At 40.4% G+C, this 16,425-nt stretch overlaps 1 protein-coding gene and 1 pseudogene across 1 annotated transcript; one reads left to right on the top strand and one right to left on the bottom strand.

Moving 5' to 3' along the window:
• Positions 1-1,708: 1,708 nt before the first annotated feature.
• Positions 1,709-2,373, top strand: LOC143482745 (uncharacterized; annotated as a pseudogene).
• Positions 2,374-14,424: 12,051 nt separating this feature from the next.
• Positions 14,425-15,715, bottom strand: LOC143482744 (uncharacterized). The gene is made up of 5 exons (XM_076981250.1): positions 15,561-15,715; positions 15,311-15,447; positions 15,123-15,216; positions 14,668-15,016; positions 14,425-14,453 (listed from the first exon to the last, which is right to left on the bottom strand). The coding sequence occupies exons 1-5, from the start codon at positions 15,582-15,584 to the stop codon at positions 14,425-14,427; spliced, it is 633 nt and encodes a 210-aa protein (XP_076837365.1). The 5' UTR covers positions 15,585-15,715.
• Between the last annotated feature and the right edge of the window lie 710 nt (positions 15,716-16,425).

The following is a 16,425-nucleotide window of genomic DNA, read 5'->3' as shown; positions in this document are numbered from 1 at the left end:
TTCAGATGTCCCATCACTACTGGGCAGCGGTCCGCTCGCATTACTGTTAGTATATCAATATATAGTAATGCACCGCTTTTAATGACCAGTAACGTCAACGGCGTTGTAACGACAGGAAAAGTAATTAGTTCTATTATCCCGTTACTGACAAAATGACGCCGTTACCTAACGCCGTTATTTTTAACGCCGTTATTCGCAACACTGATCACTACAGATATCCAAACTTCATGTGGCCTTCAGATTAGCTCAAGAACAGTGTGCAGAGAGCTTCATGGAATGGGTTTCCATGGTCGAGCAGTTGCATCAAAGCCATACATCACCAAGTACAATGCAAAGCATCGGATGCAGTGGTGTAAAGCACACTGCCACTGGACTCTAGAGCAGGGTTGAGGTGTGTTCTCTGGAGTGACGAATTGTGCTTCTCCATGGACAAGTCTGGGTTTGGTGGTTGCCAGGATAACGGTACTTGTCTGACTGCATTGTGCCAAGTGTAAAGTTTGGTGGAGGGGGGATTATGGTATGGGGTTGTTTTTCAGGAGCTGGGCTTGGCTCCTTAGTTCCAGTGAAAGGACATACCAAGACATTTTGAACAATTCCATTCTCCCAACTTTGTGGGAACAGTTTGGAGCTGGCCCCTTCCTCTTCCAACATGACTGTGCACTAGTTCACAAAGCAAGGTCCATAAAGACATGGATGGAAGAGTCTGGTGTGGATGAACTTGACTGGCCTGCACAGAGTCCTGACCTCAACCCGATAGAACACCTTTGGGATGAATTATAGCGGAGACAGAGAGCCAGGCCTTCTCGTCCAACATCAATATGTGACCTCACAAATGCGCTTCTGGAAGAATGGTAAAGAATCCCCATAAACACACTCATGAACCTTGTGGACAGCCTTCCCAGAGGAGTTGAAGCTGTTCTAGCTGCAAAGGGTGTACTAACTCTATGGATTAGGAATGGAATATCATTTAAGCTCATATTTGAGTCAAGGAAGTGGAGCAAATACTTTTGGCAATATAGTGTATCTATCCTCTCTTTCTGCTGAGGTACATCTACTCCAGGTGTCTGTCACAATATCCCAGTCCTTGGCCTCACAGTTCCCATGGCAATGCCCCCTGTCTATGTTTTCTTCCAATGTTTTACTTTACATGTGTCTAGTGTTTGTTCCCTTGTTTCCACGCCATGTTATTAGTTTCACCTGTTTGTTTTTATTCCTTGTTTTGCCTATATTTTTTTTGTGTATTTATATTATGTATTTATACCCCAGCTTGTTGTGTTTCCATTTGTCAGTTATTGTTGATCTGGCCTGTGTGCTATCTCGTTTTTCATGTATTGATCTCTAGTATGTATATAGATGTATATCCATCTCGTGTTTTCTTCTCTAGCAAATATTTTGGGATAATGTATTTTTGTGTCCCCCATTACCCCATTATGACCATGTGAAAAAAGTTTTCTTGCGAGTTCTGAAAATGTATTAAAATAAAAAAACTAAGAAATCACATTTACGTAAGTATTCACAGCCTTCGCCATTAAGCTCAAAATTGAGCTCAGGTGCATCCTGTTTCCACTGATCATCTTTAAGATGTTTCTACAGCTTAAATTGAGTCCACCTGTGGTAGATCCAGGTGATTGGACATGATTTGGAAAGGTACACACCTGTCTATATAAAGTCCCACAGATTACTGCATGTCAGAGCACAAACACCAAGTATGAAGTCAAAGGAATTGTCTGTAGACCCCCGAGACAAAATTGTCTCGAGGTACAAATCTGGGGAAGAATGCAAAAAAATTTCTGTTGCTTTGAAGGTCCCAAGGAGCACAGTGGCCTCCGTTATTCCTAAAAGGAAGTAGTTTGGAACCACCAGGACTCTTTCTAGAGCTGGCCGGCCATCTAAATTGAGCGATCGGGGGAGAAGGGCCTTGGTCAGGGAGGTGACAAAGAACCCGATGGTCACTCTGTCAGAGCTCCAGCGTTCCTCTATGGAGAGAGGAGAACCTTGCAAAAGCACAACCATCTCTGCAGCAATCCACCAATCAGGTCTGTATGGCAGAGTGGCCAGGCGAAAGCCACTCCTTAGTAAAAGGCACAAGGCAGGCCATTTAGAATTTGACAAAAGGCACCTGAAGGACTCTCAAACCATGAGAAACAAAATTCTCTGGTCTGAGACAAAGATTGAACTCTTTGGTGTGAATGCCAGGCGTCATGTTTAGAGGAAACCAGACACTGCTCATCACGAGGCCAATACCATCCCTACAGTCAAGCATGGTGGTGGCAGCATCATGCTATGGGGATGATTTTCAGCATCAGGAACTGGCAGACTATTCAGGATAGAGGGAAAGATGAATGCAGCAATGTACAGAGACATCCTGGATGAAAACCTGCTCCTCTTGACCTCAGACTGGGTCGATGGTTCATTTTTCAGCAGGACAACGACCCGAAGCACATAGCCAAGAGCCATGTCTGTTGTCCATCTAATCAACTGGTCAATGAGTTCCAGAACCTTTTGTCATCTTTTAACTTGACTCAGTCTGTAAATATGCCCACTCATCAAAACAGGCATACTTTGGATCTCGTTATTTTATATGGACTTCCAGTATCCATAACAGAAATATGTGACATTTGTATATCAGATCATCTTCCCACTATGTTTGAGTTTACTGCTCCTGTATCTATAAACCAAAAGCCTCACTCCAGCCTCATACCGTCGCACTATCACCTCCACCATGGCCAGAGAGTTTGATGCTGCTTTCATGGACACAAATTTTTACATACAGCAAGAACTTTGATACGATTGCTCCATTTAGGTTTGTCATGACCAAATCTAAGCCAGATCCCTGGTTGAATGATTCAACCCGTGCCCTTGGACGTTGCTGTAGACAAGCCGAGCGAAGGTGGAAAAAGGACAAGCTACAAGTTTCACTGGGAATCCTGAGAACTTGATGACTATCAAAAAGCTGTTAAAGGGGCAAAATGTCAATACCTATCAAATGTCATCTCAACTAGCTGTAATCGTCCCCAAGTGTTATTTAGAACAATCCAATCTGTTACAAGTCCATCTAGCAATGTTTTGAGAAGTGTATCAGAGGCTACTTGCAATGAATTTTTACAATATTTCATAGACAAGGTGGCCTCTGTTAGACAGAGCATTGGGACTGTAGCTGTTGATTTTGATGTGTCCCTTTACTGTGAGCTCTGCAACATTTGATATGTTTGAGCCAGTATCTCTATCCCTGCTGTCTGAAGTGGTTCAAGGAATGCAACCTACCAGTTGTCCACTATTATTCCATCTAGGGTGTTTAAACAGGTATTTAGCATGGTGGGACCAAGCATCCTTCCATTTATTAACAGCTGTCTCAGTTCAGGATCTGTTCCAACTGTCTTCAAGCATGCTGTGGTCAAGCCTCTTCTGAAAAAACCCAACCTGGACCCAACGGTGCTGTCAAATTTCAGACCAGTGTCCCATCTAATGTTTCTGTCAAAGGTTTTGGAAAGAGTGGTACTCCAACAGTTGCAGCCATTTTTGGAGAATAATCTAATTTTTGAGAAATTTCAGTCTGGTTTCAGAACACAGCACTGAATCTGCATTTCTGAAAGTTCAAAATGACATTCTCCTATCTCTTGATGCAAAAAAGAGATTAGTAATCTGTGCTATTAGTAATGTTGGACCTTACTGCAGCGTTTGATACCATGGACCACTCTATCCTCCTGGCACGTGTGGCTCATCATGTGGGCCTCCAAGGATCTGTACAATGGTGGTTCAGATCATATCTCACTGATAGAACCTTTTCTGTGATGATTAATGATTTCTCCTCCTCATTAGCCTCTCTGACCTCTGGTGTCCCACAGGGGTCCATCCTGGGCCCAGTTCTGTTTAGTTTGTACTTGCTTCCATTAGGATCATTCATTCAAAAGCACAATATTTCATTCCATTTGTATGCAGATGACTTACAAATCTATTTACCCACTTGGCCAAACTCTATAGTTGCCATGGAGTTCGTCCAAAGGTGTATGAGCGACATCAAACTCTGGCTGTCTCAGAATTTCCTCTGTCTAAATGAGAGCAAGACTGAATGTATTCTATTTGGCGCAATGCACCTGCTTGATGCAGTCACACCTAGTCTGGGTGCTTTACATCCCCACTGCAGTCAATTTGTTACAAATCTGGGGGTAAAGTTGGATTCAAGTCTGAAATTTGACCTTCAGATAAATTCTGTTGTGAGGGCAAGTTTCTTTCAACTGCGCCTCCTTACCAAAGTAGGGGTGTATTCAATTAAGGATTTTCATAGTCAAATCTGATTCGTCAGCTTTTCCCTTTAGTCGACTAATAGTCGAATCGGGTTTATTTTTATAATTTTTTTTAGAGCACCTTAAACGGGATCCCGGTCTAATTCAGGACTTTTTTCCTCTTCAAAGTAAAAACCTAAAACACTCAGATAAATGAATAAACATGGTAGGTTGGCTTTATTCAGCTTTTATTTATTTATTTATTTTTTTTTTTTAAAAACGTTAGAGAACATTAACCGTCAGTGCGCATTGCGCATATCGAACTGTCAGACAGGCACTGTGCAAAATGTCAAAAATATTTAAAATAAAATATGCCTGCCTGAAAATATTTAAAAAATGCCACACAACAGCAAAAAAATACAAGGAAAGGTTCAAGTAACGGGGTTTAAAAGCAAACAACAACAACAAATGTTTATAGGCCTACGCGATGAGACGCACTGCGATGAGACGACACGACACAACTGAAACGACAAACGTTTCAAACTGAAATGACAACAACCAGCATGGCATACCATTTAAAACGCGAAAAAAAAATTCGCGTTTTAAATGGTATGCCATGCTGGTTGTTGTCATGCGAAATGAAAGACGTTGATGACATAACTTGCACTTTACTTTGTTTGATTCATCTTTATGTTTTTCAAAATACTGCAGTTTTTTAGTAGCCATTATAATCTCAGCAGATGCTGCGTATTCTGTAGCGTGTTCAGCTCCGCTCGTTTGGATTGTGCAACAGCAGGGTGTGATTTATTAATGTGTAGTAAGGAAGATGCCTATTGTTAACAAACATCATTTAAAAATATTTATTAACAGAAATTAGGATGATTTTATTTGACAAAAGGCTATATATAATGAAAACAAAGACATTTAATGTAACAACTAATTCTTAGCTGCATCTTTGGGCACCCCCATGCAGTTAGAATTGTACATTCAACTATGACGTTCATAGTCGACTAGGGGGTATAGTCGACTATAGTCGAATCAGCGACTATTGCAGGTCACCCCTATACCAAAGTAAAACCTTTTCTGAACAATAATGACCTTGAAAAAGCAATCCATGCCTTCGTTAGTTCACATCTGGATTATTGCAATGCACTGTACATTGGACTAAGTCAAGCATTGCTCCACCACCTGCAACTGGTTCAGAATGCAGCTGCCCGGTTTCTTACCAACACTCGTAAGCATGATCATATTACTCCTGTTCTTTACTCTCTTCACTGGCTCCCAGTAAAATTTAGAATTCAGTTTAAAATCCTGTTGTTTGTTTTCTGTGCAGTCCATGGACTTGCACCTCCCTACATATGTGACATTATAAAGTTACATCGGCCTGACAGAGAACTTCGTTCAGGTGGACAATATCTACTGGAGGTACCACGGTCTAGGTGTAAGCAGTGGGGTGATAGGTCTTTGGCGGTAGCAGGTCCTAAATTGTGGAATGCCTTGCCTACTGTTCTACGTTCCATCACTGATTTGCCAATATTTAAAGCCAAACTTATAACACACTTATTTAGGATGGTTTTCAACATCTAATTATTCGCAAATGGTATCATTACCAACTGCACACAGACTAAATCGTTAAGACTATACTAATTTATTTTTAATTCCATTGTGTACAGCACTTTGGTAAACTTTGGTTGTGTAAGGTGCTATATAAATAACTGATGATTGATTGATTGATTATGTTACCGTGTCTAGTCGTATTATTTGCTTTGTTGGTATCTTACCTGTTTCTATATCATTAGCATTTGTACTTTTATTTGTTACTGTGACTTTGTTTGGTTTAGTAATTTAAATCCTCTTCTGCGCTTGCGTCATACCGCTCATTCTCTCTGTCTCTCTGAATCTCTCTCTGACTGTCTCTCTCTCTCTCTAGTACTATTTGTTAGTGTCAAACTGTTGCTGAGTCTCGCCTCATCTCAGCTATCGCGGCCCCTCCCCAGTCACCCTGGGCAGACATTATTGTAGCAGGTTTTGGACACAATCATCAACCCTACACTATGACCAGGAATAGACTTTCATTGCTTATTTATTTTGTGGTGTCCAGAGGATCCAGAGGAGGATAGCGCCCCCACAACAGGTGCATGTTGATCAGAAACAACACCTAATAGCCTAATATTCTCACCTGTTCCTCCTAGCCACACCCACTTCCCAGCTATTCATATCCACCTGCGCCCACCTGCGCTTCACTTCCTCATTTTGATGTATTGCCAATGATGTTGCGTACTGAGTGTTATCTCTGCCTGTTGATTCTCCTGTGTACCGACCTCTGCCTGTTCCCTAGACCACATATCCTGCCTCGCCGTCAGGTACCTCGCGGACTCTGCCAACAAATTACGACCTCGGACCAGATTGACTACTCCTACATAGCTACACAAGCTAACCCTCGTTCATCCATTACTAACTCGTGCATCACCATTGTACCGATCTTTCAAAATAAAAGCATCGTGCTTCTGCACAAGGATCCCTCTCCGTTTCGTTATTCCGTTACAGTAGGGCTTAATTTTTTGCAAGTTTTAGACTACTTAGTCTGAAAGCCAAAACCAGTGCTGTATATCTCCGCTCCTCTTCCTCATTAAAATGAAATAGATAATCTATATTAATATTACATTTGATCAATCAAATGATGTGGATCAAAAATAGAAATTCCATACCGGATCAGTAGAGGCCCGGGTTAACAACGACTGCCACTGGAGGGATCCTTGTGCTGTTGTCCAACAGGGCATTAGCAGAAATTGGACTACTGTTGGGACAAGGAGGAGGAGGAGAGGGGGGAAGAGGGTTCTGAAGCTGAAGGAGAGGAGGCAGAGCAGGAAGGTGGAGGTTAGAGTTGGTACGTTGAATGTGGGCTCTATGACAGGTAAAGGGAGAGAGCTAGCCTATGCGATGGAGAGGAGGAAGATAGATATACTGTGTGTACAGGAGACCAAGTGGAAGGGGAGCAAGGCCAGGAGTATTGGTGTTGGCTTCAAACTCTTCTATCATGGTGTAGACAGGAAGAGAAATGGAGTAGGGGTAAAATTCAGGGATGAGGTGAGTTAGGTACTGGGTAATGGTGGTGGTGTTCTGGATACCTGGGATGAGACTTCAAATGTAGTGAGGGATGTGGCTAGGAAGGTACTTGGTGTGACCTCAGGACAGAGGAAGACAGACAAGGAGTCATGGTGGTGGAATGAGGAAGTTCAGGAAAGTTTGAGAGGAAAGCAGTTGGCTAAAATGAATTGGGATTTTCAGCGAGATGAAGAAAGTAGACAGAGGTACAAGGAGATGTGTCGTAAGGCAAAGAGAGCAGTGGCAGAAGCTAAAGAGAAGGCATATAGCAAGCTGTATGAGAAGTTGGACACTAAGGAAGGGAAAAAGGATCTGTACAGATTGGCCAGACAGAGAAACCGTGATGGGCAGGATGTGCAGCAGGTTAGGATGATAAAGGATAAAGGTGGAAATGTGTTGTCTGGTGAGGAGTGTCTTGGGAAGGTGGAAGGAGTATTTTGATGAATCAAGAGAATGAAAGGGAAAGAAGGTTAGAAGAGGTAGAGGTTGTGAATCAGGAAGTGCCCCAGGTAAGCAAGGAGGAAGTAAGGGCTGCAATTCAGAGAATGAAGTGTGGTAAGGCAGTTGGACCGGATGATATTCCACTGGAGGCATGGAAATGTTTGGGGGAGACAGCAGTGGAGTTTTTGACTGGGTTATTTAACAGAATCTTGGAAGGTCAGAAGATGCCTGAGGAGTGGAGACGAAGCATAATGGTGCCGATTTTCAAGAATAAGGGCGACGTTCAGAGCTGTAGTAATTAGAGGGGAATAAGGTTGATCAGTCACAGCCTGAAAATCTGGGAAAGAGTAGTGGAAGTTAGGCTTAGAGGAGAGGTAGAGATCTGTGAGCAGCAGTATGGTTTCATGCCAGCTAAGTGCACCACAGATGCTATGTTTGCTATGAGAGTGTTAATGGAGAAGTATAGGGAAGGACAGAAGGAGTTACATTGTGTGTTTGTTGACTTAGAGAAAGCTTATGATAGAGTACCGAGACAGGAGCTGTGGTATTGTATGAGGAAGTCAGGAGTAGCAGAAAAGTATGTGAGAGTAGTGCAGGATATGTATGAGAGCAGTGTGACTGCAGTGAGATGTGCGGTAGGAATGACAGACGGGTTTAAAGTTGGGGTAGGTCTACATCAGGGATCAGCCCCGAGTCCCTTCCTGTTCGCAATTGTCATGGACAGACTGACGGACGAGGTTAGGCCGGAGTCCCCTTTGACTATGATGTTTGCTGATGACATTGTGATCTGTAGTGAGAGTAGGGAGCAGGTGGAGGTGAGCTTGGAAAGATGGAGATATGCTTTGGAGAGCAGAGGAATGAAAGTGAGCAGAAGTAAAACAGAGTACATGTGTGTGAATGAGAGGGCAGACGGTGGACAGGTCCAGTTACAAGGAGTTGATTTGGTGAAGGTTGACGAGTTTACCTACTTAAGGTCGAGGGTACAGAGTAATGGAGGAAGTGAAAGAGAGGTAAAGAAGAGAGTGCAGGCAGGGTGGTGTGGATGGCATAAAGTGTCTGGGGTGATCTGTGATAGAAGGGTGTCGGCTAGAATGAAAGGAAAGATCTATAGGACAGTAGTGAGACCTGCTATGTTGTATGGACTGGAGACAGTGGCACTGACAAAGAGACAGGTGAGGGAGATGGAGGTGTCTGAGATGAAGATGTTGAGATTCTCATTTGGAGTGACGAGGAAGGATAGGATCAGAAATGAGTTTATTAGAGGATCAGCACATGTAGCATGTTTTGGAGATAAAGTTAGAGAAGCGAGATTGAGATGGTTTGGACATGTACAGAGGAGGGAGGAGAGGTATATTGGTAGGAGGGGTTGATCAAGGGGTTGATCGCACTGGTAGTTTGGTTAGAGGGATTTTTCTGGCCTCCCAGCAGACATTGAACATAATGTCCTAAGATCATGCACCTGCCTAAAACAAAAAAAACAATTAGAGAAACAAGAGCGCCACTTAAGAGCATAGTCACAACACAGCCGTTTGAACTCGTTTCTATTGATTTCCTTCATTTGGACAAATGTAAGGGTGGGTAGGAATACATCTTGGTAATCATAGACCATTTTACCAGGTTCACCCAAGCCTATCCCACAACATCTAAGTCTGGTAAAACTGTGGATGACCGCCTTTTCAATGATTTCATTCTGAGGTTTGGCTTTCCTTCCCGCATACACCACGACCAAGGTGGTGAGTTTGAGAACCAACTCTTCACGCAGTTAAGAAAGTACAGTGGCATAGCAGGATCAAGAATGAGTCCTTATCATCCCCAAGGAAATGGACCGGTTGAGAGATTCAATCGAACATTACTGCAAATGTTAAGGACTTTGACAGAGTCACAAAAATCAAACTGGAAAAATCAAACATCACATTATGTAACATTTGAAGAACTGTACATCTAAATTATTTGGGTAGTAATAATTGCTTTCTTTGCTCTAGCCTACGGCACAGGAGACTATCCTCATCCACTACTAGCTTATTCCACTCTTAGCAGGCGCTTAGTGGCTGGGTCCAACATGCACAGCTGTTTAAGGGAAGGTCTCTCCCCTGAATTAATATAATCAACGGTGGTCCCTATTTCACTGTCAGCCCTTTGAGCTTGCTGTAGTTCTGTCTTTGATAATAGTTTAATGGGGGAGGTGCCAATCTCCTCTCCTTCCACGCATCGGGCAGCCAGCGCCATTGCCCATGACATTTCAGAGCACTGTTGAGCTTCCACGGCTTGAACTGTTGCACTTACAGACTCTGCTGGTAGTTGTTCAGTACATTCCCTCATTATCGCCTCAATGTCTGTTGGCATGCGGGATAAGGAATCGGCATCAATTTTTCCCCTCTCTGGCCGATACCTAATTGTAAAATGAAAATCAGCCAACTCAGCAACCCATCTACAGCCAGTAGCATTAAGCTTAGCTGAAGACAACACATAAGTCAATGGGTTAATGTCACTGAACACAGTGAAGGTTGGAGCGTAGTACAGGTAATCCCTACATTTTTCACTAACTGCTCACTTGAGAGCCAAGAACTCTAACTTTCCACTGTGCAAGTGGTAGACTTTCTCTGAACCAGTCAAAGTCCTCAAACCATAAGCAATTACTCTTAGCTTGCCATTTTGTTTTTGATATAGCATCGCACCCAACCCGCTATTTGAAACATCTGTGTGAATAAAGGGTTGAGAAAAATCAGGAAAATCCAAGACAGGTGGTTGAACCAGACAGTCAAAACCCACATGCTTTACGTTTGTTCTGTTTTTCTGTTTCGTTTGCACATATTATACAAGTACTTGAAAATGCTTGAAATTGTAACTACTTCGTTTCACAACAAATAGCTATCTGACTGAACAGTTCTCTTGTATTACATTAACAAATATGAGCCTCTTATAATTCCAGGACGAAACAGGAGAGAACGTGAAGATGTTAAGATTGGGCTTTTTGAAAATAAACAACCATTAAATAATGTGAATAAAAAGCAAATTCTTTCGAATCATTTCGACTATATGTATAAATATTTAACTTAATTAAATTTAACGTGCTGGGAAATATTGTATATTTAGTGCAATAGTGCACTTTATCAGTGTCACGTGTGTTGTTTACATTTTTTTGTTTACAATGTTTGCAAATGGAAAATTGCAATATCATTCATTAAAATCTGCTTAGAAAGAAAGCTTTGTAGCCCCAAAATTATTGAATTTTTTTTGGATGGAAGATCGTGATAAAAAATCTAAATAGTGATTTTATGCAAACAATTTTATGATGCAATTTTTTTCCCATATCGCCCACCCCTAAATTTGCATATTAGGGAATTTTGTGGTGACTCTTTATTGCGCTGCACTTCAGTAGTAAGCTGTTTATACAATTCTGGCGCTCCCTTTTCCTGATAATGAATGGAAGCGGAGAATTCGTCTGAGATTGGGCAAAGTCAGGCCTGTTTTTCCTTCCAAGTACACAGCAAATTCGACAGACACAAAATAACTCTATGGGAGTTAGTTTCAACACTTTTAAAGTGTCTATATGGGTCCACACCCCAGGGTGTTATTTTAACACTTTTCAAAGTGTTGTAATAATTACACTGCAATAGTTATTTTTAACTACTTAAAAGAGTTAAAATGTACCACTGTGCAACACTACTCAGTGTTCAAACTTTTCAGCACCAGAGTCCAGTGTTATAAACTGACTACCTTACAGTGTCAATTTTTTCTCAACTGATTTACCATGCTGACATTGATTTGCATACTGCAGCTTTGGGTGTGCAATTAATTCAATTTAGCTTGAAAAATAGAATCACATACTACTTGTTTTATCATTTATTTCTCAACATGTGCACCACATAAAATAAAACCATTCAAAATACTGAATGACATTCTCATATTTTCAACATATAACAATATGGCACTATGCAAGCTCTGTTATCATTCTCATTGGAGAACTGCTTGTCAAAGGATCTGAAATATGTAAGCTGATCTATACAAATAACAGAAAGTACATCAAGTCTCTCCTCAATACAGTATCCATTAAAGTGCTCATCAAAGTACAGTGTCTTAACATTACCAGCTAGTATGAAAGCATGCTCTTCATGTATTATTATATTACAGATTTTTTTGAACTCCGGCAGATCATATGATCCAGTGCAAACAAACAAATTAACTTCATACTCAGAACCATAATTTTTGACCCAGTTAGTAGTTGAAACATCAGAAAATTCCTCCAATTGTAATGTTTGTCTAAGTAGTTCTCCCCCCTCCAAGCTAGAGAGTTTTCGTGTTCTTATAGGACCAAACTCAAATCTCTTGAAATAATAGTTCTCATAGTGAAATGCCAGTTGACGCTGATGCTGCTTTACTAAAGATTTTATGAGATTTTTGAAATTTTTCACAGATTTTTTGAAAACACGGTGTTTAGCCTCAAATCTCATACACCAAACATGTATAAGAGGGCCAATTTTTTTATACACCGTGGATAGTGTATCATCAGGTGGTGTTTTGGAATCAATTTCCTATCAGGATATAGTAATTTGAACATATTATGGTGATCACATATCAAATGTTTTAAATAACATATCATTCCATCAGTTACAACTGGGGAAAACACTATGTTTACTATCTGTATCAAAAGTAGTAGTAGTTTCCAGTGACTGTTATCCCTTTCAATGACATCACCAAATATAAGGGGAGTGTTGCGCAGAACACACCATGACTGGACTGCATTCAACCCCAGGTGTTTGCTATGGTCATCCATCTGTAAGCCACTTGGTTTGTTTTTGCGTTCTGGGTAACCATAATTAAAGCTCTGTATTCGGTCAGACAAAGTGTTAACAGAAACATAACCCTGTTTAATAAGGTAAAGAAAAAGCAGCTTAAGTTCATACTGTACAACACCCTCTAACAAATCATGCATGATGTCAACAGCATAGTTGTCAGAACTATGGAAATACTGTAAAGAATTAAATACACAATTCTTTTTGACACCAAATACTAAAGGTTGAGCAGGATTTTCATTTAGTACCTTACAATGTTCAGTGTGAAGATCTTTTGAACGAAAAATTACATCAGGATGATCTTCTGTAAATACAGACTGTATGTCCTCCTTACTAGTCAAACAAAAACAAAACCTACAGAAATGTGTTCCACTGAAGGATTCCACAAAACCCAACACATCATTTAAAGCAAGGTTATCTCCTGTAATTTGAATCACTGAGCCAAACAATGGTTTTTCAATGAAAGGAAGCTGTATTCCTTTTGTTTCCAAGATTTTTAGATCATTAATAAGAGGCTTTAATATTTCTTCAAAACCATATGTCTTCAAATCACTAGTGTAAAAAAGAGTTGCAAGGTGTATATTCATTAGCACAGAGTTACATTTAGGTGGAAGATTTTTTAAAGTAAAATATACACCGCCAATTTTGTGCACACCCTTCTTGGACCCTAAAGGATTAGCGGTTTCAAAATCATCATAGTAGATCAATAGCTGTAGAGCATACCTCTCTTGTGAGAATAGGGAATGATTTTGGAAATATGAACCATTATTAATGTCCTTGTAAATGCCCTTTTCACCAAGTTTGTCCTGCAAGAAGCTTTCTCTTATTTCCCTGTTTTTGAAAATGGATTTGAGAGTACCAAGAATGGGCACATACATATACTTGTCTGTTACAGGGAACTGGCCGTATATACCTGTAGTTCTATCTCTTCTTACATCCATTCTCACCCCAATGACATGCTCTTCGGGTTCAACTATTTCCCACCTTTCATCAAAATGTTTTTGTCTCTTTGCTTCTGTGTTCAATTCTGAGAAGGGATTGTCTAACTGATCAAAACAGGACTCTATTTTTTTACAAACATCTGAATCCTTTTCTTCAGGAGAAAAGTTTTTGAGAACTGCCTCTCGTGCTTGATTGTGAACATCATTAACAACTTCTTCCATTGAGCTAACAATTGTTTGGACAGTGCTTTCAGAGATACCTGCTGCTTGCAAATGTGCAACAATTGAACCACACATAGATGACAACTGAGACATACCATCAGAACTCTGTAAATGAAATGCTTCTGAAGTGGCAACAGAAGTTGAATTACTTGAAAACTGCACCTCATTTTCATTCTGTGTAGTGACATACTGGCTAGTATCCACATGGGGAACTGTGTTGTGCCTGTGTACATTGTTAAGGTGCTTTCTAAAGCCAAAAGATAAAGAACACCCTTGCTCTCCACATTTCAAACGTAAACATTTGCCAGGATATAAACCATGGCGAAACTTTAAATGCTGACAAAGGAGTGAACAACTATTGTGGTGCACTTTACAAACAAAACATGTGAACATTATCAAAAAACCGATTAGTGTTGCTGCAGTAGTCTTGCTCTAAGTTCCTTAACACGGGGGCTCTCTTTGGCACTCCCAACATCAATGTTATACACTGTGGTCTGCACAAATGTATAAAAATTGTTCAGAGCTTCATCATAGGAGAGACTGAAGACGTAGTGAGCTTTAAAAAGCTCATCAAAAGCAGCCACTGACGTTTGAGCCTTGCATGGGACAGCCTTCTGGTCGATGATAATGTAGAACTTTAAGATTTTGTTCTTTTGCTCACCAATGCAGAGAAGGAAGGGCTGTTTCGTTTCAGCTTTCTCAAGGAAGGTAGTAAGACTGGCTCCTTCCTATATGTTAGAAATATAGGACATGTTACATGTCAATGCAAGTAGAGGTTTTCATGTAGTGAAGACACATTTTTACTGGTAATACCATTACATCATTAGACCCCCAATTGCAAATGAAAAGTATTACAAATGAAATATATCCCATTATAACCTCTAAGTGGAAAACACACCACATTCCAATGTGACCTGAGGAAAAAAATCAAACACTACATACTGGAAGTCAAGAATCGGAGACGAGGAATGTCAAGGAAACGAGGAAACTCATCCAGGACTGAAACTGATGCATCTGTATCATGAACCAGCTTCTGCCTATGCTGGAAAGTTTCTCTCATTTTCTCTTTGACTACAGACTCATCTGTTGAGTGCCTCATTGTAGATAAGGCCTCGCGGTACTCGTCACCAAACAGCTGTTCAACATGTAACAGAGCTTCACGTCTGCTTTTTGGACTCTCCTGATAAGAAGGCCTTGAATGACTAGGGGTGCCAACAGACAAGTTGCGCTGAATCGTCTTAATCCTCCATGCTAGGTAGCCAGTATTACCCACAGGATCGTAGTAGTGTTCCTGTTTAGAATGCAAACCAATCACATTTTTTAATCCATCAAGAAACTGATAAATCCCAATTATCAAGACACAGCAATTTTGGTCTTCAACTAAACAGCTGACTTACATATCCAGTATCAGAGTACGGATCTTGAAGGTATGGAAACAGGGTCACAATTCCCAGTGCATAACTTGTTCGTGTACTTGATGGTGGCATCCTCCTTAAAAGAGAAACAATTTTAAAAAATGACAATTTCACTGTGCATATGCTTAAATTTAATAGATGTATTATTCAAATTCACTTGAATGTCTTACCCATGCATTTCAATCATATCACCAACCAGGATGTTCACCATTTGTTTCCGTTTTGCATCTGTTAGAGTCTTAGTCTTGTCGTACTCCATGAAGATTTCTTCACCCTTTGTATTGGCTTTGAGGACTGCTTCAACCATCTTCAAAAACATAATTCAATGCTATATTAGGTCATCTAATCAATATTAATACACATTTGATTAAACTTAAAATTAGATGATGTTGACATCAAAATATGTTTAATGAATTGTACACGTCTTGCTTGTTCCCGATCCATAAATTCTATTGCCCTCCTTCTCTTTGTTGATTGAAGAATGACTGTGGAGTCAGATGAAGTGGACGACAGTGGGGAAAGTGGAGTGTCTGACACAACAGAGGAAGCTGATTTATGACTAACAATTTGGACTTCCAGATCTAGGAAATGAGAACAAACAAAAAAAAAATTGTAAAAGTAGAAATTAAAATTCCCCATCTTGCACTCTTTGATTCAGGGTAGGCCCAAGACACACCACAACCTGATTAAAGACAATGAATAAATACATTACGAAAATGAATAAACACACTACAAAAACCATTCTTTATTAAGGTATATATGTTTTCTATATTTTTATGAGCAAATTTGTTCCAGTTATGACTAAATAGGCTTACTTGTTTGTATAAAGGAGACCTTGAAGTTCAGTACACCTGACATCACAAGCTCCTCGAAGATATCTTTATCTACTTCTGTTCCTGATTCATCAGTTAAGATGAGCTGACCCTCACTCAGACATTCAGGTTGCAGACAAAATTTCATGGTTACTAGGACAAAAATGTTGCATTAAGTAACCCAAGCATAGGAAACTACTAGAAATTGTACTATATTCAAAACATCAACTTGTTATTTGATTAATTAGCACTAGATTAATTAGCAACCACAATAGATTAATTAGTGATTTGTCTTACAGAATTGTCAAAGTGCAACAGGATTGTAATATGTATGCTGGTTATATACTTGCTGTCACGGTGAAGGCTCCGGACCCTTCCCTGTGGGCGTGTCATGACGTCGTCTGCGTGCTGTTATGTCCATGTTTGTACTTCCGTGGGTGTGGGTTGTTTGTGAGCGTGTTCGTTTGTTACAC

This window comes from Brachyhypopomus gauderio, chromosome 19 (assembly GCF_052324685.1).
Source record: "Brachyhypopomus gauderio isolate BG-103 chromosome 19, BGAUD_0.2, whole genome shotgun sequence".
NCBI classification, from domain to species: domain Eukaryota; kingdom Metazoa; phylum Chordata; class Actinopteri; order Gymnotiformes; family Hypopomidae; genus Brachyhypopomus; species Brachyhypopomus gauderio.
Note: the sequence above shows the minus strand (reverse complement) of the source record. Positions and strands in the feature narration are given on the sequence as shown.